The sequence below is a fragment of the Calypte anna genome, chromosome 1, assembly GCF_003957555.1.
Source record: "Calypte anna isolate BGI_N300 chromosome 1, bCalAnn1_v1.p, whole genome shotgun sequence".
NCBI lineage: Eukaryota > Metazoa > Chordata > Aves > Apodiformes > Trochilidae > Calypte > Calypte anna.
This window is the reverse complement of record NC_044244.1, coordinates 39,305,959-39,328,608: the sequence shown is the minus strand read 5'-3', so window position 1 is coordinate 39,328,608 and position 22,650 is coordinate 39,305,959. Positions and strand designations below refer to the sequence as shown.

At 36.6% G+C, this 22,650-nt stretch overlaps 1 protein-coding gene across 1 annotated transcript in view; it reads left to right on the top strand.

Annotated features, from left to right (window-relative positions):
• ATXN10 (ataxin 10) overlaps positions 1 to 22,650 on the top strand; it is a 93,510-nt gene that overhangs the window by 32,441 nt on the left and 38,419 nt on the right. Inside the window, exons 6-9 of the mRNA XM_030457806.1 lie at positions 7,848 to 7,928; positions 11,673 to 11,838; positions 16,207 to 16,315; positions 19,060 to 19,229. Coding sequence (XP_030313666.1) covers positions 7,848 to 7,928; positions 11,673 to 11,838; positions 16,207 to 16,315; positions 19,060 to 19,229 — 526 coding nt within the window. The remainder of the gene's footprint in view (positions 1 to 7,847; positions 7,929 to 11,672; positions 11,839 to 16,206; positions 16,316 to 19,059; positions 19,230 to 22,650) is intronic.

The following is a 22,650-nucleotide window of genomic DNA, read 5'->3' as shown; positions in this document are numbered from 1 at the left end:
ATTTTATTCCCTTTCTTAAAATTTTGTGGTGAAATTTATAACTTAATTTTCCTCTATGTAAGTATCCAATGAATTCCACAAATAAACACATTTGATGCTCAAGTTATTTTTACATTTGCTTCCATGAACCATTAGGACAAAGAGAGGACGTCCAGGACAAATATTTCAATTTAAGACCATTGGATGAACTGTTGTCTCTCCCATGGGAAAATCTGGCTAGCACATACTGTGTTTTCTGCTCTTCACCCATCACAGGAGGGAAAGCACATTTTAAAAATCTTTCTTCAGTGATTTGTCAATTTGTTCTCTGTCCATGGTTCCACATTTTTGTTTAATGTCCATTTTTCCATCTCCAACCTAGAAAAGTCCTTAGGGAAAGTTTGTGAGGAATCCCTCCACTCTTGCAGCAGTTCTGCAGGAAAAAAGCTTTGTCTGAGGAAATCTGAGATTATTTTGAGCAGTTCCTCAGGGCTTTCTTTTAAGAAGCAGCTGTTGGTAGGGGATCTTTTACAATTCCTCTTCTGTCCACCAGGAATCTCAGTTAAAGAGAGCGGAGGAATCATTAAAGGAAAGGCACAGTTTTCTGGAATTTGCCTGTCACCTTTGCCTACTTCTCAAATTCCAAAACTTTCAGTAGAAGGCAAGAATCTCCTGTTGGGGAAAAGGGAATGGCTCAGGTGTTGGCTATGGTTTCTAAGAGGGGTGGGTTATGGGAGATAAAGCCCCAGTTTAGCAACTTCTGAATCTAATCAGTAATGAAAAAGTCAAGCTATTCACTTTCAGTTTTTGAAACAGATGAGAGCTATTTTGCAGATCAGTTTGGTGAGATTTTGAGACCATAAGCACTGATGCTTTTTTCAACTGTGTTTGTAGATTGACAGTGTAAGAAAAGTTGTCTCAGAATGTGGAAAATATGGATGTAGCAGTGCTGTGATGCACACTTGTGTCATCATAAGTAGTGGACTTACTAGTATTTTCTATGACATGCTATGAGCAAAGATATAGTTTACAAATTTAAGAGAAGTCAGTTCTGTAAGGAATGCCCTGGTTAAATTTTGTAGTCAGTCCTTGTATGTACTTGCTTATCCAGACCAGGTGATCTGAAGTCTTATTTCACTAAGCTTATTGTTACTTGGAAGCATCAGAAATGCTTCTGTCTCTGAAATTTGGGAACTTGCAGAATGTAATTCACACATAAAATAAATAAGCTCTTTATTTAAGAGGTGATACTTCTTCTTTTTTGTTTAGAAGCTTGATCCTCTAAACAGCTCCAAGTTTTTTTTTAATATTGCTACCTTTGCCATCTTTAATACTAGATGCTGAATGACATTTAAAAATAGTATTAATTATCACATTTTAGAGAATGTATTTTTAAACTGCATATCAACTTCTAGTCAACACAGCTTCTGAACTTGTTTCAGGCTAGCAGTTCTATAATCTTGAATAGTAGGAGCTCTTCTGAGGTTGCTGCTACTGGTCTAATGCCCAAAAGCTATGATCTGAAGAAGTAGATTGTGTATCTGACACTGAGGTTCTTCAAAACAATGCCTAGCTGGCTGTATACTCTTTTGTTTTGTAGCTTTTGGCTAAAATCTTAGAGCAAGAAGAAACTAGAAGTTTTAAGGACTTGAAAGCCCTTGAAAATACCTGTCTTGTCCTGAATGCTTGGACCTGTAGTTGGGCTTGTGCAGAGTACCCAGAGCTTGCTGCTCTTGGAAAATTTCAAGGAGTTATAGAACATACTTCAAAGTGTTTGTCTTTGCAAAGACACTGGCTCTGCAGAAACAAGTTAGTTCCTTTCCTTGGTTTAATTTATGCCATACACTAATTAAGTGGTCCTATCTCCTTCATGATTCTTAGCTGTGCAGTTGTCTTCTAGAAAACAGCAGCTATTCTCTTGGCCATTAGCTTAAGAATAAATATCCTCTTAATTCAGTGAAAAACATCCAAGCTGCCACAGGGCCTGGTGCAGGCGTGACCTTTCTTGTCCTGTCTTTAGTCTTGCAACCTTGTCCTTAATAGAGTCCCTCTTTCAGGGACTACTTATGATCCATTGCTTCCAGCTTGCCCTGCTCATAGACACAGTTGTGGGATTAACATTCCCTCTTAAATACTTCCTTGCACATGGGAAGTTTTTTAAACCTTGCAACTTAAGTTCTGTTTCTTCCACATTCTTGTAATCTTTTTTTCCACCCCCTTTAGTATTATTTACTAAAGTATTACTAGTTAGCTCCTATCAGTTCCTCAACAGCAGAAGATCTGTCTCTTAAACTTTGATAGGTCTTTCTGCATGGTGCATCTTTTTGGTTCTGCTTCCTCCATCCTTATGTTCCATCTTTCTGTTCAAAGGGATGAGCACAATTTTCAAGCCCTTGTGAGACAATAATAGATTTTCTGTGTGTCTTTAGCATTTCCAACATACCTTTGCAATGCTATGCTGATTTAATCCTATCTGAGGTGTTGACATACTAAGTAGAACGTATCTTAAATATGTAAGGAAATACGATTACTCCATAAGCTGATATTCTTTTACCAACAGCAGCTGCCTACTTATCTGGCAACTGGACATATCCATCCTTTAGGAAACAAAGTTGAAATACACAATTTGGTAACTGAAATGTATTTCCTACTCACCCTGTGTCTTTGATTGCTACAAATATCTGAAGAGTCCCCTATAACAAATTCCCTTGCAGTTCCTCAGGAAGCAGAAAGTACAAGCAGTATCCTATATGACGTATACTGAAAAGGCTTCCCAAGAGCTGCTTTTTTTTTGTTTGTTTCTTTGTTTGTTTTGTTGATTTTTGCTTTTTGGCTTTTTTGTGGGTTTTTTTTTAATTTTTGTTTTTTTGAGGGTTTTTTTTTGTTAGTAAACGCTTTTTCCTAAAAGATGCAGAGAACTATGCCTTACACTCTGGAAAATTGTGGAGGCTTAAAAAAATTACTCCTCTGTGTTTCTCCACACATCCACTGCCTTATGGGTTTGTATTAACCAACAGCAAAAAAGCGTGTCACAGTTTAGAAGCTACTGTATTTAGAAGAGAAACCAGCACAGAATGCCACATGAGATCTATTTTAGAATATTGAACCTGCAAACATGTGTTTTGTAAAATAATTAGGAAAAAGTAGTACAAAATTACATTATAATTTATCCTAACCAAGACCAATGTGTATTCTAAAAACTGTTTATTTTAGAAATACTTCGGTTGTTCCATTGGAGATGAGAGTATAGCTTGTGTCATCAGTTTTTCCAAGTGTATGCATGGGGCAGTGTAGCTACTATGAAGAAAAAACAGGTTGTATTTTTGATTCCTGAAGAGCAAAGAAGAAAAATCCTGCATTTTAATATAAGAGGCATAATATGCCTTTTGGCTGCTCGAAAAGCGATGTTAAGAGTGTGGTCAGCTGTTTGGCATTGAAAGTAAGGTTTTCTGAACATTCACTTTCTCTTTTGGAAACCACAGCTCAATGATGACTGTCAAGATTAGGATGTGGGGCTCCCCCTCCCCATTTTTTGCCTTTGGTCATTTTGTCTTGGTTTATGGAAAAAAGCGTGGACAGAAACAAGTACTCCTGTGGCAGAAAGTCTCGCCCATGGGCACAGATTTTCAGGCAAAGAGGGAGCTGCTCAGTAGAGTGCTTCTTGCTTATTTGGTATGTATTTGGTGCAGAAACCAGAAAATGATAATTTTTTTTTTTAAAAAAATTAATATTTTGCTTAGTATTAATGTATTTAATATATATTAATATAATCTATAATTTAAAATAAAATATTGTATTAACATTAATATATTGCTTAATGTGCTTAATATTTTAAAAATTTTATTTCATTTCACTTCAGGCTGGCAATTCTATTTCTTCTCTCTAACAATTTAGGGTTTCCCTACCCCCCCTTCTTCTACTCTCCAGAAAGTAATTCTTATTTTTAATTCCAGGAAAGTTGGAGTTATGTTGCAGGTTCCAAGTTCAACTGTGGTTTTAACTAGTACTGACAATTGGAAAAGTTTCCTTAATTGTAGAGATCTGAGTAGCTGCTACTTTCTATTTGCAGTAGCAGTGTATTGGCAGAGATTTCCTCAATCTTTCAAAGCCCAGCCTCACACATTTGTTTATCTTGTCACTGCTTTCTTCTTGTATATTTTGTGAAGAGAAGGGAGCAAGAAGTGATGGTATTGCTAATCATATTCCATTTTTTTCTTGGTAGCTCTTCAGAAAAAAATGCTCCCACTTTGCTCATAAGTAAAAATAAATCCCTTCTTAGCACCTTTCAGATGTAGCTATCAAATTGAATGAGTGTCTTCTGAATCAAAGAAATATTACAGGTAATCTGAACTCAGTCTTCTAGGCCCGCGAGGTGACTTGGTGGGCAGGATGGAGGACTGTAAAGAGACCATTCCTTATGGGTAATGCCCATAGAAGATGGAAAGATGTTCTCTGTTGTGCTTGATACAGCTCATGAGGAGTGTTATGGTGGTTGATTCTGGGGTGGAGCCCTAAATATGGAAATGTGTTCCCATATTCTTTTGTGTGAGAAGTGTTGGTGTTTGGGATCAAATATTTGGTTTGTAGAGGTCTTTGTGACAGCAGATGTGTTCCATTTGTTACTAAATAGCTTTATACTTGTAATCATTTGTTTGGGTCGTTTTTTTAATCATTTTGATACTTATATTCTTGCACAAGGACAAGATATTACTTCTGCTTCTAAAATATATTCTGGTCCCAAAGAATTCCTCAGTAGGCATATTGGTTTTTTAGCATTTAAAAAGGCTAGAGATATGGCTTTGAAAGATTATCTGTCTAAATAATTTTTTTTAACGTAATTTGGATGATCTGTTGCTTTTGTTAAACTGCAGCAAAAATAACTTTCATTTTTACTAAAAATTTTTAATCAGGTGGCATTATTGATATATGATGAAAAATATTTGTTGTTTTGAGTTTGGAAGATAAGTTTACTGGTTAAATAGAGAATTGCTATGTTTTTTTCTTCCTTCTGAAACATTTGTGGGGCTTTCTTCCTTAGTTTCTGAGACTGAGAACACTGTCATCTTGCTAATGGGATTAAATCAAATTAATATAGAGAAGACATTTGATGATAAAGTTGATTTCTTATGCCCAGCTTCAATTTTAGCAAACTTAGTGGTCACTGGGAATATACTGAGCACAAGTGGAATTTATGCTGTTTCATCTTGGCTGCTTCTCAAGTTCAATTTGGTACAATGCAGCCCTTGTGTTATTATAGAATGTTTGAACTGAACATCTCCTCCTGTGTTTATCTACTATGTAAGCACTTCAGTTTTTTAGGATTTTATCCAAACAATTTTAAAAATCAAGAAAGTTGGCATATTTAACACTGTTCATTTGTTACTGCGTTATGCTTGCTTAACAACTTTAATTTTCACTATTTCCTTCACTAAATTACAGTAGTCCTCAGTTTATCTCAGTGGTTCTGCTGTTGGCCCCCAAAGAGAGTTTAAGTCTCCTACCATTTATTTCTTTTTGTGCATCTGAAATGCCATATTCAGTCAGTAGCCCAAAACTGAATGTCTCTTTATTTCAGAGGGTTGTGGAGGGTCTTACTTTTCTTCTTCTTCTCCCCTGCTCCAAATGAAAAACAAGAGAGCTGAGGACTAAAGATACATGATTTAATTTGCTGCATTCTTGCTTAATTAAACAAAATTTCTGGGCATGATGGCAAGAATTGGCTTTACGCCACTACTCGTTCTTCTGCTAGTGTTCTATGCTTTATGATACAGTAACACAGGAAATGAATAAGGTAAAAGTGGAACTCATACAGAAGCAGAAATTTCTGAGGTGTAAAATCATGTAATAAAATTAAAAGTGTAAGAAACATACACAGAAGTCTGTGCTCCTTTATAAGCAGAAACTTTATTGCAAAATACTTCAGGCTTCTGAAGTAGAGGGTCTAGTCTACAGAATGTGAAAGACGTGTGTGAAGAAATACAAGAGTATAGATTCAAGTAACCACTAAAATACAGGGCTTCCACTTTGCAGTAGTAATCCCTAATAAGCACCTAGTAGCATTTTGCAATAATTTTTGATCACTTTTTAACTACAAGGCAAATAATGAAAAAAATGTCTTCAAATTAATGTTATAAAAAGATTTGAATTCATAGTCCCAACTGCAAAATTGAAAAATTAGGCTTCAGATTATCTAATTACCTGGGGTTTTTTTACCATCCTTTATTGTCAGTTGAAATTTGTACACCGAGTCTAAGTGCTGTGTTCTGCTTGACTCCAATTATTACACTTTCGCAGCTCCAGATGAAAACCTTTGCTTCAACACAAATTCTTGCAAGATAAAGGCAGTTGTTTCCAAGGTTTAACTGTGGGTGACTCGTGTGCTGTGAATTGTTGGTTCAGGAACTGTAGAATAGTGTTCCCTTTGACTGCCCTCCTGATGGCTTGATTCAGTTGTTATGGCTGAGTCTGTGCTGCTCAGTCGGAATATGTTGACTTTGGGGGAAGTCTGTGCATTCAAATTTGTGTTGTGAAACTCCTGAATCAATGCTACGCTGCTCAGAATACAGATTTTAAGTTGGTGTTTCTTTGAGCCTATACTATTATTTTCCTTGAATGTGTGTACAAGTATAAGTAAAAAAACCCACAACACAAAATATCTTTTCTTCTCCCTCCCCCTAAAAAATGAGTAGCTTACAGTAACTAAACCCAATGCTGGCTAAATCCACAGTTACCATTAGAAATATAATAGCTATTAATCTCTTGAACCTCTTGTTCTCCTATTTCCCCAATTGTCATTAAGAATATTTTCAAAAATACTTTTTGCAGCTGGAAGGCTTCTATGTTATCTTCCTGTTAGCTATGTAGTGGATTACAGATACACAAACCAAAAGGCTGCCAGCAAAGTGAAAAGGAGGGCGAAGAAGAATTTTGAAATAATTTGGTTTTAATATTATCCCAGCTATTCATTCTCAGTAGCTTCCTCAGCTCAGAGGATGCTCTGAGATTTGACCTGTAATTATTTTACATTTAATAGGTAGACACACTGGTTTAAAAATGCATGGTTTAGTATGCATGTACCTGTTCAGCATATATAACACTGTCAGAACTCCCTGGAATTTGAGGAGAAAATTATTTTTACATACATTGTGTTTTCCCCTAATGCTAAGAGTACATATCTATATTGAAGTAAAACGACTGGCATCTGCTTTGACTGCTGAGAATGGTGCTTGGGAAAGCAATCAGTGTAAATTCTGGCATTAGCTCAAGGATAGACTGACCATACCTACCTGCCTTGTAGAGCAAGGAGTTAGATTTGGTTATCAGCTCAGGTTCCTGCTACACGTGTAGGGTATTTTTCATAAGCTGAAAAAAAGTATTTTGCTGCCTCACATACGACAAAGAAGTTGCCATTCACTTTGATGCTTTGCTAGAATATTTTTTGAAAGAGAAATTATTTAGGTACTTTCTGACTGTTTGCTGGGCCTAAAAAGTGTTGTGATGAGTAGCTTAATAGTTTTCAAACTTGAACCTTGGCTTTTTGCTGAGATGCATAAACATTTGGATGAGTGTTGTGTTGAACTGTGGTGTGCCTTTTCTATAATGGGCAAAAGGCTGTAACCAGCTTTACTTCAAGCACTTGAGTAAAAGTGTGCTGAAATGGTGGGAAATGGCCATTGCTGTATTAGGAGAAATAGTGCAATCTGCAATTATTTTGTGACATTTTGTATGTTCTAGCAAATAGGACCAGAATCATGTCACACAGTCATCAACAAGGGAAAATAACCAGCACCATTTGGAGTATTTGTAGACACTGTTTCTGCAGCACCAGTAACACTTCTTTTTAATTTCCTTTTTCTTTTTTTCTTTAGGTTCTTGATTGTTACAGACCATTTGCTGAAATGTCCAGAGCTGGTAAAAGCCCTCTATGCCAAACTGAGCAATCAAGAAAGGTAACCCCAAAAACCAATGTGGCTTTTAGTATTTAGCATTCCATATAGAGTATCCTGTTCACATGATTGAAAAACTGTGTGGTTTCATAGTTGGCACAAAATCTCTAAATACATGTTTCTATGTCAGTAATGGTTTTAAATTGGTTGGTTAACATTACAGCTTAGCCACAACTGGCAGTGATTTATGTAGGGTTGCAGAATCCAGGTTGGCGCCATTACTTGGTAAAGAAATACTTTTTAAAAAAAAAAAAAAAAAAAAAAGAAAAGAAAAAAGAAAAAGGAAAAAAAAAAAGAGAGAGACAAGATTTCATGCCTGTGTCTTGATTTCATAAGAGCACCACACCCTGCAGTGTTTTACAGCTGTATTTGAAATGTCCTCAGCTGTTTGTACTCCTGCTGAAGCCTTTAATAAAATTGGAAGTGTATCGAATACTGATTAGCAGAACCTAAAAAATATAGATGTGCAAATGCCCACAATTATTTAAGCTTTTAGTGTTTCCACTCTTAAAAATATAAAATGCTGCAACAAACCTTCACCTTGAAAGCAGCTAACTAGTTTTTCTTGAGGTATTTGAGTCAATATATGTTCAATTGATGGGAAATAGCTATTGCTATAATTTATGCTCATTTAAAAATGTTTGAATTAAGAAACAGGGAAGATTTAAAAAAATTGTTAGAATAATCAACTTTGTGAAAAAGGTATACTACAGTTTTACAGCTCCTCCAGCTACTTAAAGATCTTGTGATCTTTGTTTAGGTATTCAGTGTGGCTACTGTGTTCCCCATTTGGCCAGTGAAAGTGCAAGTTCTCCCTATAGATTTTGCAGCTGCATGACAAAACAGTAAAAAAGGCAGTCCCCTGATTATGTTTTCCTGTGTTTTTGCCATATTATTGAAAATAGGGCACAGATGCTGATCAGAGATTATAAAGAAACAGGAGGGATGACAGGCAAATAAGAGTATTTGTTAGATTAGAACCACAGGTAAAATACCATTAATGTATAGCTTTAGGATGGAAAACAAGGGATGAGAATGACAAGTAGGGAAATGCTGGTTTCTTCCTTTATTCAGGCTGACCAAATGGGAACAAATATGAGCTGTGTGCTTACTATACCTGAAAGTAAGGGCTTCTTAAGCAGTTAGCAGGAAAAGGCTTTTTTTAAGTACATGAGCTAGATCTCATTCTTTTGGAGGGTGTCATGAATGGCAGTTTGTATGTTTTTGTAATCCCCTTGAGGACAGGCAGGACTGGGTTAGGTTGTTCAATTGCAAAGCAATCAATGTAATCAGTTCCTAGAAGGGTCTCAGCTGGATTTGTTTCATGCACTGTGCTACAGATGGTGATCAGCTACCTTAACTGAAAGGCTTATGGTAAAATCATCACATGCAGGATGGATATTCACAGAATTTCCACTGAATTTATTATAAATCCTAAGAGCTTTGCAAATCAATTCAGTTTTTCAAAAACATAACAGTGCAGTTTATTGTGAATTTAATACTGCTTAATTTACTGTCAAATATGTGGAAATAAGTGATGTAGAAATAGTCCTTTTGAATCTGAGCTATAGAAGAAAACCTTGCTGGGGCTTCTTCCTGCACAATGTTAGCATTTTTAAGAATGCATTCTTTTGAGATACATGAGGAGACAAAGCCTATTCGGAAAAAAAAACATTTTGACTGTTATTAACTGTAGAAAAAAGTAACTGTATAAACCAAAGCATAGAGAATTCACTTTTTGAAAAAGAGACAAGGAGCCGTCACCGCAAGCGTTGTTGGATTGGGCATCCAGTAAAGCTGACTAAGTCATAGAAATGAGGAAAGGACAGATGTGGTATTGAGGTGTCTGGGGAAAGCAGCTTGAGCTCATGAATAAATGGTAACTCAGTTCCAGTATTCTCTATCGTGCACATTAAGTAAGCTTTCTTTAAATACATTTACTGAAACGAAATTACCTATGCCGAGAAAGTTTGTGAATACTTACGCTAGTGGTGAGTGTTACAGCTGGCAGCTGCCTGAGATAACTGAAGTATATGCAGTTGCATAACCCCAGTTATTTGCACTATTCACAGTATTCTCACTATTCAGATTATTTCCTGTAATTGAAATCCAGTGCATTTGTGATACCACCACTCTAGTCGTGGTGTGAGCCGTGAAGAAGTCGGTGTTGTAGAAGTGGATCCGGAAACTGAATTCTCAGTTAAAAGACAAATTCCTGACTTACAAACAACTTTGAGATGCTGGAGTGTGTCCAGAGAAAAGCAACGAAGCTGGTGAAGAGTCTAGAGAACAAGTCCTGTAAGGAGAAGCTGAGGGAACTGGGATTGTTTAGGTTGGAGGAGGCTGAGGGGAGACCTCATTTCTCTCTACAGCTACCTGAAAGGAGGTTGTAATGAGGTGGGTGTTTGCCTCTTTTTCCCAGTAGTGACAGGACTAGAGGAAATGGCCTGCAATTGCATCAAGGTGGGGTTTAGACTGGACCTGAGGAAGAAATTTCTTTACTGAAAGGGTAGTCAGGAACTGGAATGAGCTGGCCAGGGAGATGGTGGAGTCACTCTCCGTGGAGGTATTAAAAAACCACATAGATGGCACTCGAGGACATGCCATAGTGGGCATGGTGTTTTTTTCTGAGTTGACAGTTGGACTCGGTGATCTTAGAGGTCCTTTTCTGTAGAGAAACAAGATAAACCAGGTGCCTTGAGTTGCCAAAGAGTGGGTGTGAGTCCACCTGTGCCTGATTAGGACAGGCCCCCTATTACCAGGGGACCAATAAAGGTGGGACACACACCCACAGAGAGAAGCTCACTCTGGTGTGAGGCAATGGAGAGGTCAGCAGCTCGTCGAGCCTCAGGAGCAAGAAAGGTTCTTCCCGCAACACTTTTCAACTGTGACAATCCTGTGATTCCATTAAACTTGTTTCTTTCATTTCCAAGCATGTTTAAGCACTTTGGTGTTGTGTGTCTGATTTCTTTCTTATCTTCAGGTATAGAGCTGCTATCTCAGTGTTGTGGTGGGGTTTTGTTGGTAATGCTTACAGACACAGAATAGCTAAAGATAGCATTGAACCCTTTTCAAATGTGCCACTATTCATTTAATCGAATGCTTACAAGTATTGTTCAAAGGTGAAATAATTGGGAAATTTGTTATGTATCCACTTAGTTGCTGGTTTAATAAACTGAATTACTGAGTATAGGACTAGTGAACTTAGATTTCTTGTAGTCCATCTACTGGCTGTAAAGAACTGATAGTACATATCAATTTTTATTTCTCCTTTTTCTGCTCAGAATTGGTTTGGGATTGGGGAAAGAATGCATGAAGGACTGCATCCAAGGCAAATGCTGTTAAAAGCTGGTATTTTCTAATGGAAGCTGTCAAATAGTCTTTGTTTATTTTGCTGAACTTAAAAGCTTTTAAGAGCTATTTTTGAAATTTCAGACATACAAAATATTCACTCAGTATGTTATGTTTCTAATAAGAAATTAGAAATTTAAATAGTCTTGAGAAAAATATTAATGTGACTGTTGTGCCAGATTGTATTAATTGAAGGATTAAATTAATGTTGTGCAAAAATAAGCCAGGAGACAGGAACTGATTGCCAATGTTTGTAAGACTTCATAATTTTTAAAAGTTTGCTCTGTTACTGTGTGCTAATTGTTTGTATCCTTTTTAACAACCCCATCTGCTTATTCCTCTGATAACTCTGTATGGCTTGGTCAATTTGATTAACAAGTTACTTTCTTATTCTAGAGTTACTTTGTTAGAGCTGATAATGGAGAAAGTAAATGAGAAGAACCCAGTTACCAGTGAAGAAAGTGATGTGTTCATCAGACATGCTGACTTCCTTGCAGGCTGTTTCCAAGAGAAATGTGAAGCTGTGCTCAAGTTAACTTCTGCAGCAGATGCAGAAGATGAGGTAGGATAGATAAAAAAGACATACCAGTATGTGAAGTACTGAATCATCATTTCCACTGCTATCCAAATGGCCCTTCTGTACATTGCCACATTGCTTCACATTGTGAAGGCAGTGGCAGAGTTCCCAAGGGAATCTGTAAGACATCAGCCTGATTATTTTTTTTTTTTTTGTAACTGAGGGTAAAACTTGAGTAAACGCATTTCTTTCAGCACTGAAACAGTAAATAAATCGTGAGGGGTTTTGTGGGTTTTAAAAAAATTAAATAATTGATCATGACTTGATATTTAATAAATTAAGGTTCCAAATACTAGTTTGCTGAAAATGCATTTGGCTACTTGTAAGGCAGGTGCTCCTGATCTGCTTGGGTTCAGGAACATCAAGTTCTGATAATGGAGAGTTCTAGTATGTGTGTGATGGGCTCATTGCAGGGAAATTGTCTGAAATGTATAGTGATCCCTCCTGCAAACAAGGGCTTTCATTATTGTCTGCTCCCCATTTCCCAGTGAACTGAGGCTCTCTTGTAGACCTCCCATGGCTCTCACAAGGAGGTGTCCCTGTGACCAGCTAGTTTCCAGAGCATCAAGTTGCAGAGCTTGCTGAGCTCTTAGTGGTAGATGGCTTCTGTCTCCTGAGTACTCAGACACTTGCCCGAGCTCCTGTCCACTTGGGAAGAGTCTATTATTGCTTCAGACTTAATGAACTGGTTCTGTTGAGGATGGCCACAATGAAGTCCCTTAGCGAGCTAAATAGGAAGGCTTTTATGGGTCAGAGCTGGTTTGTGGGTAGCACTTTGGGAACCTCTGATGAAGAGCTAAGTCGTGGGTTGCCTTATGTTATTTCCTCCCTATGAAGTATCCTAGAGTTGCTTGCTACATGCCACACCATATAGTGCAGTAAGGAGTTTTAGGCCATCAAATAATCTTTTTAGGGTTTTTCAAATAATTTTGTGTTCTATTTTTAATTTAAACAAGCTTCTTGACAGTCTAACTTGCATCATAGCTTGCAGTGACCTTATTTGTGCTGCATTAGGTCATCATGTAATTAACAGGTTTTATTAGGAAATCTTAAAAGGAATTAATAAAAAGGTCACATCTAGCTTCTGTCTTGTCAAGTGACTGCAGTGGTATGTTAAATTGCTTTACCTAACATATGTGTAATCAGAAGCATTTTATTGTTCAAAAAATTAGCCTGTAATAGTTTCATTTATAGAAACTTTTGAGAATGGCTGTCAAAACTAATCTACTGTCAGAATGAAAAAATTCTGATCTTTACATTTACATGCTTTTATATGATAATATTACACAAAGTTTTACTTTTTTTTGTTGTTGGTGGTGGTTGGCTGGTTAAATAGGCAAAAGAATTAAATATATGTTGAAAGGTGTTGGGAAAAGATATCAAAAATCATCTTTTGATATAATGATAATTGGTTACATAAAAACCCCAACAACCACATGGCAATCAATTGCTCCTTATCAGTGCAAGAAGCACAACTTTCCCCCTTCCCAGCTGCTTAGTCTGTTACGTTAGAAAACTTAATTGACTTTATTTGCCAAAGGTATCATCTTGGCAGTAAGAGGACATATACTGAAATAACACCATCTTGCCATGTTTTCCTGCCTCCCCCTCTTCTCACTGTTGCTTTCTTTTCACCTTTCAGCCCCCATCCCCCTTTTTTTTAAAAAAAAAAAAAAATCCTCAGTGGCTAATTCACAAGTATTCTGTGGTTTCAGTTCTTGGAAAAAAACACATTTGTTTGCATCTACCAGAAGGAGGTCTCTGTCCAACTTGAAGGTGCTGGGGTAGCAGTACTAAGTGTAGTAAAGAATATTCTCTAACTTGCCCTGCTTGACACTGACTTTTTATCTTCTCTCTTAAACATGTCGTATAAGAAGTTGCACATTTCCACCAAATGGTGATATTCAAAATTCATACTAGCTGAATAAATGGAGACAAGAATAAAGACAAGGGTAGCTTTTTAAAAGTGTGTGTATATGCATATTGTGTGTATACATTTATTTATAACACGTGCTTGCTATGGGAAAAGATAAATTTCAGCTTAAATTCATAAAACTGTTTCTTTACTAGAAGTGATCAAAAATGGCATCAATATCTCCTCAATTATATAAATATTTTAGGTTTTGCATAAGAGTTGTACTTAACTGAAAAAAATGCAATTGTTCATGTAGAGCCTGTCATTAAAAATGCTTTAGGCAATATCTGTGATATTAAATAAACTCTGCCTGGAGTTTTCTATGGCCCTGAAGCCAAGTGCCTTGGTCAGACTATGTCTATCCTAGCATGCTGTCTTAGCCTCCAAAACTGGGAGGCCACATTTGAAAACTGCCTTTTGGGAACAATCTTTGAACTGGCCTGACTTCCAAAGTGTTGTCTGAGTGTCCACTGTTTAATTTAGGAGACACTGCCTTTTTTCCCTAAGGAAATTCAGGTCTTATAGCTTCCATCTCAAACCAACGAAAAACTAATCATATGCTTCTGCAGTGCTTAAACCAATGTTTAAAATATCTTTCCCATTATAAGCCTGACTTGAATGTCAGTTTGCTTTCATTAACTTTCAACCATACTTCCAAAATAAAACCCTTCCCTAAATTTTAGTCTTTATTTCATCTCTTTATAAGGAACATCTTTTCTGGGTCTCTTTTGAAATACGTGTATTTGAAAGCTCTTCAATTATTTACTTTTCAATAAGTCCATCACATTTTAAAATATTTTGGTGTTTGAACATCATCTCATTGCTGAACTTTAAAAAGGAAGTATTTTGCTTTATTGCCTCTCTTTTGTGTGAAGGTGGAGGGTGAAGAAAAAATTGGAAAGATGGGGAAGGGGAACACAAATCTAAGATGTTTAAACATATTTGAATGTATCAAGTTTCAAATGTAGATAAGAATTAAGAGGTTCTTCAGTGCTTTTAAAACAATCTGTTCCTGTTCTCAAATCTAGATGGAACAGTTGCTGAACTGAGCCAGATGACAAAGAAGAGAAAGGGAGAGATGGTAGTATAAAACCCAGGGAAGAAATACATAGAGGACACCGAAGAAAATAATTTTAAAAAACCCCAAATTCATAAATCCAGCTGCTACAGGGGTTGCATGATGTACATGGGCAGGGGGGTACACATAGGCAGCAAGGGCTGATGTGTCTCATTGGTGTGATGAGCTGAATAGGCTTGTGGTTAAGCTGCTGTTTTGTAAAAAATGGTTTTAAAATTATAAATTACTGCTTCTGAAATACAAGAGAGGCCTTCTTACTTTTTAAAAGGACAATGAGTGATGTATCCAAAGGCTGGTTTTGTGCTGTTGAAAGCAATTTATTGAATAAAAGGGCAAAACCTTACACATTCCTACATCTGTGTGAGGAAAAAAAATTAAATATGACTTTAGCCCCTGGACCCTTCACTGATTTGTTGTCTTCAAGGAGCATTGGAAGGAGCAAAGAATGGTTATAATAATTAATTACTGAACACTTTTGTTCATTATTTCTATCATGTTGTATTGATTATATGGATTCAAAAATGTTACATTGTTGGTAAGTAAATGTCTCTTTGTCTTGGACCAGACAAGGCAGGAATAGTTACTGTGACCTATGTCTGAGTCTTTTCAAGGCTACTCACAGTTTATGTACCACACCTTGTGTGGATTCATCTGGCAGTCACAGTCTGGTTCTTGAGCAATATGTGGTGTTCCAAATTATGCCATACACTCCTAAGGTACTTTCTGTAAGTGCTGGATTGTCGTTACAAGCATGCATCAACATAGTCTGTGAGAAAAAATAGTTCTCTGGCTGAATAAATAATATGCAAATAAAATTGTGTCTCATACCTAACCAAAATGGTGCATCTATGATCCCAATCATATTTACCCAAGAATAATGTAAATTCTCGCAGCCAAAGTTCAGGCGACCACAGAACTTTAAAGAATTCCTGCGGATAACAAATTGGTGTCTTGCAGGCAGTGTTTGTGTCTTTAAAGTGGGACGCTCCTTCTGAATAAACTCAAAGAAAACATTTATACAGAAATAATTTTCTCAGCTAGTAATTTTCTGCATTTCTGCTTTTGGAAGCTACTGTGTTTTTGTTAAAATTTTATCCCTTATGGCTCTGTTTTGGTTTCCCTGTGATTTTTCAGGGCGCATCTAACCCTCTGTGACTGTAGAAAATACATTTTTGCAGTGTAATTCGTTATTGTTATTGTAGAGAGATGTCTTCATTTTATATAGATTTATTCTTGGCAGTTTAGAAGACTTGCAAAGAACCTGAGGATCTGAGAGTTCCTCTCCTCCTTAGATCATCACTTCTATGTTCTTGTGATATCCTTCATAAACCATTTGCAGAAATGTAATTTTTATTTACAGCAAGCACTGGTAACAATTCGTCTTCTTGACGTTCTTTGTGAAATGACATCAAACAATGGACAGCTGGAGCATCTACAGGCTTTGCCTGGTTTGCTTGAAACCGCCATAGGTGAGTAAAATGCCATGAGGTTTATGAACTGTTGGCTTGCTCTAAAATCATGTTGCTTCGTGAATGAAAACATGTTTTTCACAACTGGTAGAAATTAGCATTCTGACCTTTTAATAAAATAAATAAATAGGAGATTGAGTTAATCTGCATTTTCAAATATTTGATTTGTTCCTGGAATTTTTCTGCTTCTCTACTTGCTTTTTTGGCTCCTGTAACCCAACAGAGCCTTGATTCAGCTGTCAGCAATGCGCTGTTTATACAGTAAGAGTTGTGCAAAGGACAGCTGCTTCCTATGTTCTTCCACTGGCTAGTTGTGTGTGGAAGAATTTCCTCAAGAAGTAGAAAAAGGACTTTTCCATGCCTGTTCCCTTTGGTTTCTCAAACTTCCTGAAAGCTGAAACTAAGTATAGTTTAAAAGTTCTTAACCAGATTCAGTGACTTTTAAAGGTCAGCTTGAAAGGCACTTTCTTGTGCTAAGGAACAGCCAGGGAAGTTCTGTACACAAAGAAAATTAAGATACATGATCCAGAGAAATCCTATATACTTGGATAGGAAGGAGAAGGAAGCGTACCCGTGCCTTCCTAAATCGTAGCATTTTGAGACTTTTACTAGAAAACTTGTCCAATATTCCACAGTTTTCTGAGAAAATTGTAGAAGTTTATGGATTTTAAAGAGAAATACGCAGTATTTTGCCTACCTTTTGGCTACCAGTTGCCTTTAAATCCTGGATTAGCAAAGACTGCAATAAAACTGTATTTGTGTGTTATGTACCACCTTCAGTATTTAGTTCTGAAAAGCAGAGGAATAAGGAAAGATAATGCAAAAGATTTTTGTATAATGGGTCTTTTCATGAATCTGTTTTTCTTTTCGGTTTATATCACAAGAAATTTCCTGTTGGAAATTACTCAAAGATTGATTGGAAGATCTGAAAAATACCTGAATGAACTTTTAAATATCAACTAAGGGGAGAGTTTTGCTGTTTTCAGGAACTGTTGGGTTAACTTAGACAGTAATACTGCAGTATTAATATCTTCAGTGTTGTTAACAGCTTAATTGCAGAATGTTTGAGGAGTATCAATAGGGAGCTGATAGAATGTCTTTTAAAATGTCTTCCAACATTCTGGAAGAGTTTCTCTCTGGATAATGAGAAAACAGTGAACTGAGCTGTTCTTTAATTGAGAGCATTGGTGACATCCCAGAAGCAGTTGCAGTGTTTGAGAGAAGCACTGTTATCTCAGGGTTGGCATCATGCATAGGAGGGGTCTGCTTTTCTCTCACTTTTTCCTGTACAGCTCCTTCAGGTGAGTGCATTGCTCTTTGCATTTTTGTTTGCCCAATAATAAAATTTTAAGAGTTTTATTTACTTTCTTTGTGTCTTTCGGCTTTGTTTTTGATCCTTTTGCTTAAGATCTGGCAGAAGGTTTGGGAAGACCGTGGAATTCCCCCTTGTGTGTTTGTATGTGGGAAAATAGTAAGATAATGAGACAAAGAATCTCCCAAAGTGAATGGCATTTGAAGGATGTGACAGTGCTGATTTTATGAATAAACAAAAGCAAAGACATTTATATGAAGGAAGATTGTGTTAAAAGGTATTTTAATATGATGTTTTAAGGGCATCTCAGGAGATGGTTGGTTTTTTTTTTTCCTAGTTCAAAACGTGAACAAGTGGCAGCAGATGTATGGGAAGCCTCTAGGCCATATTACAATTTAATGTTCAAAAAATTAAAAATAAACTACAAAAAATGTAGTTACCTCTTTGTCATCACAGAGATTTTAAAAAATTCTTCTGTATCAGCCATGTGGGAGCGAAACAAAGACTTGTGAAGTTTCTTATCATTTAAATCCAGGAAATCTAGTGCCCATTCCACCCACTATGGTTGTTGTCACATCTGGAGCAGAAGGAGCATCAGGCTTAATTAATGCCCTGTGCTATAACTTGGTTTTGCTACAACTTTGTTGTTCCAGAGTAAGTTGCACAAAGCATCTTGAGGACAATGTCATGCCCAGCCATTTGTTAGTATTGCAGGTCACCTAGATGAGAAATACTTTTTAATACTTGCTTTAGTGAGTTGACTTCTCTGATTTTGACTTTTCTTCTGGCTGTAGTACCTGTGGAATGTCGTTTTCATGGATTTTAGTTTTTCTTCTCCCAGATTTCACTCTGGAGAGCTGTGGAAAAAATTCCTTTAAACTAACATTTGCCATAGAATAATTTGCCATGAGTATTTCTTAGCTGATAACATTAGGGCAGTGAAGGATTTGTGAAGATGAGTCAATTTGCTAGATGTGCTTGAAATCTTTTCTCATGCTACAGAGATGGGAAGAGGCTGGAGAAGAGAAAAAAAAAGGTAATTCTCTTAATTAGTATGTGTTGCTTTGACAGATTTGAACTAAAGGAATTTTTCTAAAAATTTTGTTTTTAGAAATATGTTTACTGTGCTGGAATCATCAACAGCCTACAAATTCTCATTCTTCAAGTAGAAGTCGACAGCACTGGCCCTTAGACTTCCATGTCTAAACTATGTTAAGTGTTTAAAAAGGCTGCAAGAATACCTTCTGATGTTGGGACAGCTTTTTATGGTTATACTAGCTCAGATTAAGAAAACTCTCAAAGTTCTCTTGGTGTATTGCTGAATATGTGAAACTGTTGTTTAACTTTGAACTTAACAATTTGTAGTAAAGCTCTGTGGAAAGGGCTACTAATTTTATGTGGTAATTAATTTAAATATTCTTGTTTTCTTTAGATACCCTAAGATTGACACATCTTGCTGGAAAACAGACTGTCAATATTTTTACTGCCACACATACTATGACAGGGCAGGAAGAAATTTCACATCCAGCTGTGGGTTTTAAATCTCATCTCATTCGTTTGATTGGAAATTTGTGCTACAAAAATAAGGCTAACCAAGACAAGGTAAGTTTGTGTGTTTTTCTGACAGGATCTGACATGTGAGCAGATAGGAATGCCTAACCACATCTTTTAGTGATGTATATCTATTGTTGATCTATGAATGGAGAATTGTTCATGTAGAGGAGGTAAATTTATTTTTAATGTCTTTGAGTTACTGTAACAGATATTTTAACTTTATAATAAGAGGGTGATGTGTGCCTGTCTAGCTTTTGCTTCAGTCCTAAAAAATGTAAGAAAGTGCCTAATTCCTTGTTTTGACATTTTCACTTTCTTTGAAAATAAAATGCCTGAGTCTAAACTTTGGTTTCACTTTGAAGGGAAATGAATGGGAAATGTTGCATGAACTTAATTTGAAATCCTTGAATTATTAGTCTCCAATGCCTTTTTCCTCTCCCTCCTTAATTTTTTTTCATGCCACTTTAAAAGTGTAGGTTTGCTTCTGTCAAATAGCTTTGAACGTTTTGTCTTGAAAATTCCTGAATGGAAAATTAGGTTTTTTCCCACAGTCAGGAAAAATAGGAAACAGCAGCATCTTCTTAAATACTATTTTTTTTTTCTTAGAGTGATGAAAGATGTTGGTTTCCTCCACAGTTGCTTTCCTAACCTAATTTCAGAAAAGCAGGCAAGAAATAATGTTGTCTTATGGTTCATCTGAGCACTTTAAAAAAATTAAGTAGGCTAATTTGGCCTAAACAGCCATGTAGTTTATTACAGTAGCCTCATCTTTGTGAACGCTCTCTGTTTCTGTAGTTCTTCCTTGGGAGGTTCGTGTTATAGAGAAACCCCTCTGTTGATTCCAGTTGATTCCTTTTTTTCCCTTGGAAGTCTTTCCCTGTAGCAGCCTTGTCCTGGAAGAAAATGGTTTTGAGTAGTCTTTGTTATTGATATTTTTTAGTGAATAGGGGAATTTCAGGTTGTTTTTCCTTCTTCATTAATTTGAATCCAAATTTTCACCCGCTCTTAAGAAAGTTATGTATAGGCTGGAAAATGAAAAACAGCAGAAAGGGTGCATTGAAGAAGTAGTAAAGGAAATAATAGAGTATTTTTACTTCTCTCTTAGGATGTCAAATGAGATGCATGTCAGCAAGTACCAATAATAGAGTCATTAACTCTGCAGTAAGTTGCATATGATTACATATTCTGAGTCGATTCTGTGTTGCCAAGGAGCTGTTGAGACATTGGGTACTGCAGAAACAATCTTTTAGAAGCTTTCTGTTTCCTAAATATTTTTTGTTGTTGAGTACTCCATTTTACAAAGATAATAGATTCTTTTGTACTGCTGTCATTAAATCTGGTTTTAGCTGCTAAAGTGTCTACCAAGCTAGGCTTCTGTATAAGGGGAGCACTCCCATTCCTTGCTGGTTTTTTTCTGGAGGGTAGAGAAATGGAAAATCTCAGGAATGCTACCTTCTTTGTCTGACAAATGCTAATAATATGGGCATGTAGATGGGAAATATGGTAATGATCCTCGCTTTCCTCATTCATATTAGAGTGTATAATAAAAGATTTTAATATTTCTGAAAAATAATATTAATCCTATTAGTCACTCTTGCACAGCTCTGGCTCTGAGCTGTTATGATGTAATACGTGCCTGTGTAAGTAAAATGTGTTTTTTGTGGAATACCTTATGATAGTGAAGGGGGGGGGGCTTTAATTTTGAAAGGGCTGATTTACTGCTTATTGTTCATTTTCACTGGGATTTTCAAAGGCCCCTGGAGCAATTAGGCATGCGGGCTTAGGGTTTTCAATGGAAGTTAGGTATTAACTTGCCTTAAACTGCCTGCAAATATTATTGCTTTATGCTGTCTTGGAAATGACTTAGATTCTTGTCTGTGATATTATGAAACATTATTTAAGTGCGGTTGAAACTTTATAAATGCCAATAGTATGATATCCAGGCTGCAATTTCAGTTTCTTTCATACTGTTAAATTGGTTCTAATAAATGCACTTGTCATTTTCAAGGCAGTTCCCATGAATAAGCACATACTTGTAAGTAGAGGGAGGCAGCTCATGTCATTACAAAGATAAAAAAACCTCAAGTTTTGTCATGGGAGTGAATTGTTCAAAGTGGTACATCTGTCAGAACTAGAAATGAATGATGATGGGGCTAGTTCCTGGGTTTCTATGTCTCTCTTCAGAGTAGTATATACAGGTGGTCTTTTATATCCATTCTTTGGTTTACATGGAGTTGATTTTCTATATTCAATCAAAAGTGACGTAGTGCAGGGTTTATTGGTTTTTTTATATACTAAGCCAACTGACCAGTGCATCTGAGACCTTGGGCTTTACCACTGGCTGTTGCTTTTGTGTGATTTACTGTGTGAATTGTGGATACAAGCTGAAGAGATGGCTTTCTCTTCGATTCATCTGGTTGCCTGGCATGAGAGGGCTGCAGATCACTTACTGAAGGTTCTTGAGCAGCATAGTTAGTATTCTGACTATAATGAACTGAGGTTTTCACACCTGTTTTAACTAACACTTTTCTGTAATTTCCAGTTGCAGTAGAGCTCTCTTCCCAGTAAGAATGATAATGCATTAGTAAATGGAATAATAGCATACTACTACTACTAAATAGTAAAAAATATACACTATTTTTATGATGTAACCTTAGTACTTGGTGTTGGTCGGCCTGACTTGTTCTGAAAATATAAGTAGTCCCAGTGGACAGAGTGGTATCAGTAACTTCAGAAGCTTCTTCAAGAGTACAGTGACAAGTTGCTTTTTTTCTGGTAAGTGGGTCTTGAGCCACCTTTACATCCCATGCAGCACCTGCATACTGAAGTGTGACAGTGATAATGACAGAGGTAAAGCAGCAGAGAATGCCTATAGTGGGAGGATATCTGCTCTCCAAGGGATCTCCATCTCTCTTTGTGGTCTCCACCTGCTATAAGAACAATAATTGCAGGGGATTAGTGCACTGGTTTGTTGGCAGTGGTGAAAAATCTTGTCATGCTTTTAAACAGAAAAATATCTTAATAGTGCTTTATTGCTTCTTCACTTTTTGTTTAAAACCATTCTTTGTTTTTAAAAAGCATTCTTTAGCTTGTACTCTGTTGGCATTAGAAATGCATTCTTTACATCTTTGGTTCCTCATAGTTTTATTTGCACTGTTGTGTTAAGTCCAAGTTATGAGGAAGTAGAAAGACACTGAAGCTGTAAACTGAGGTGCAGTTATTAAAATTGGTCTTACCAGGCTTACTGCCTGCTTGCAGGTTTAGTGAGGTTTGATGAGTTGGTGTTTGTAAGGGAAGTGTCTGATAAAATGTTTCTTTGGAATGATAAATGTTGTATACATGCACGTCCTGAGTTGCACTCACTGTTGCATGAAGAGAGGCGAAGAAGAAATAGAAGTGCTGTGCTCAGGATACCATTTACTGAGCTATAGTTCTCTTTTGAACATGGCAGGAGCCTAAAATGGGTGTG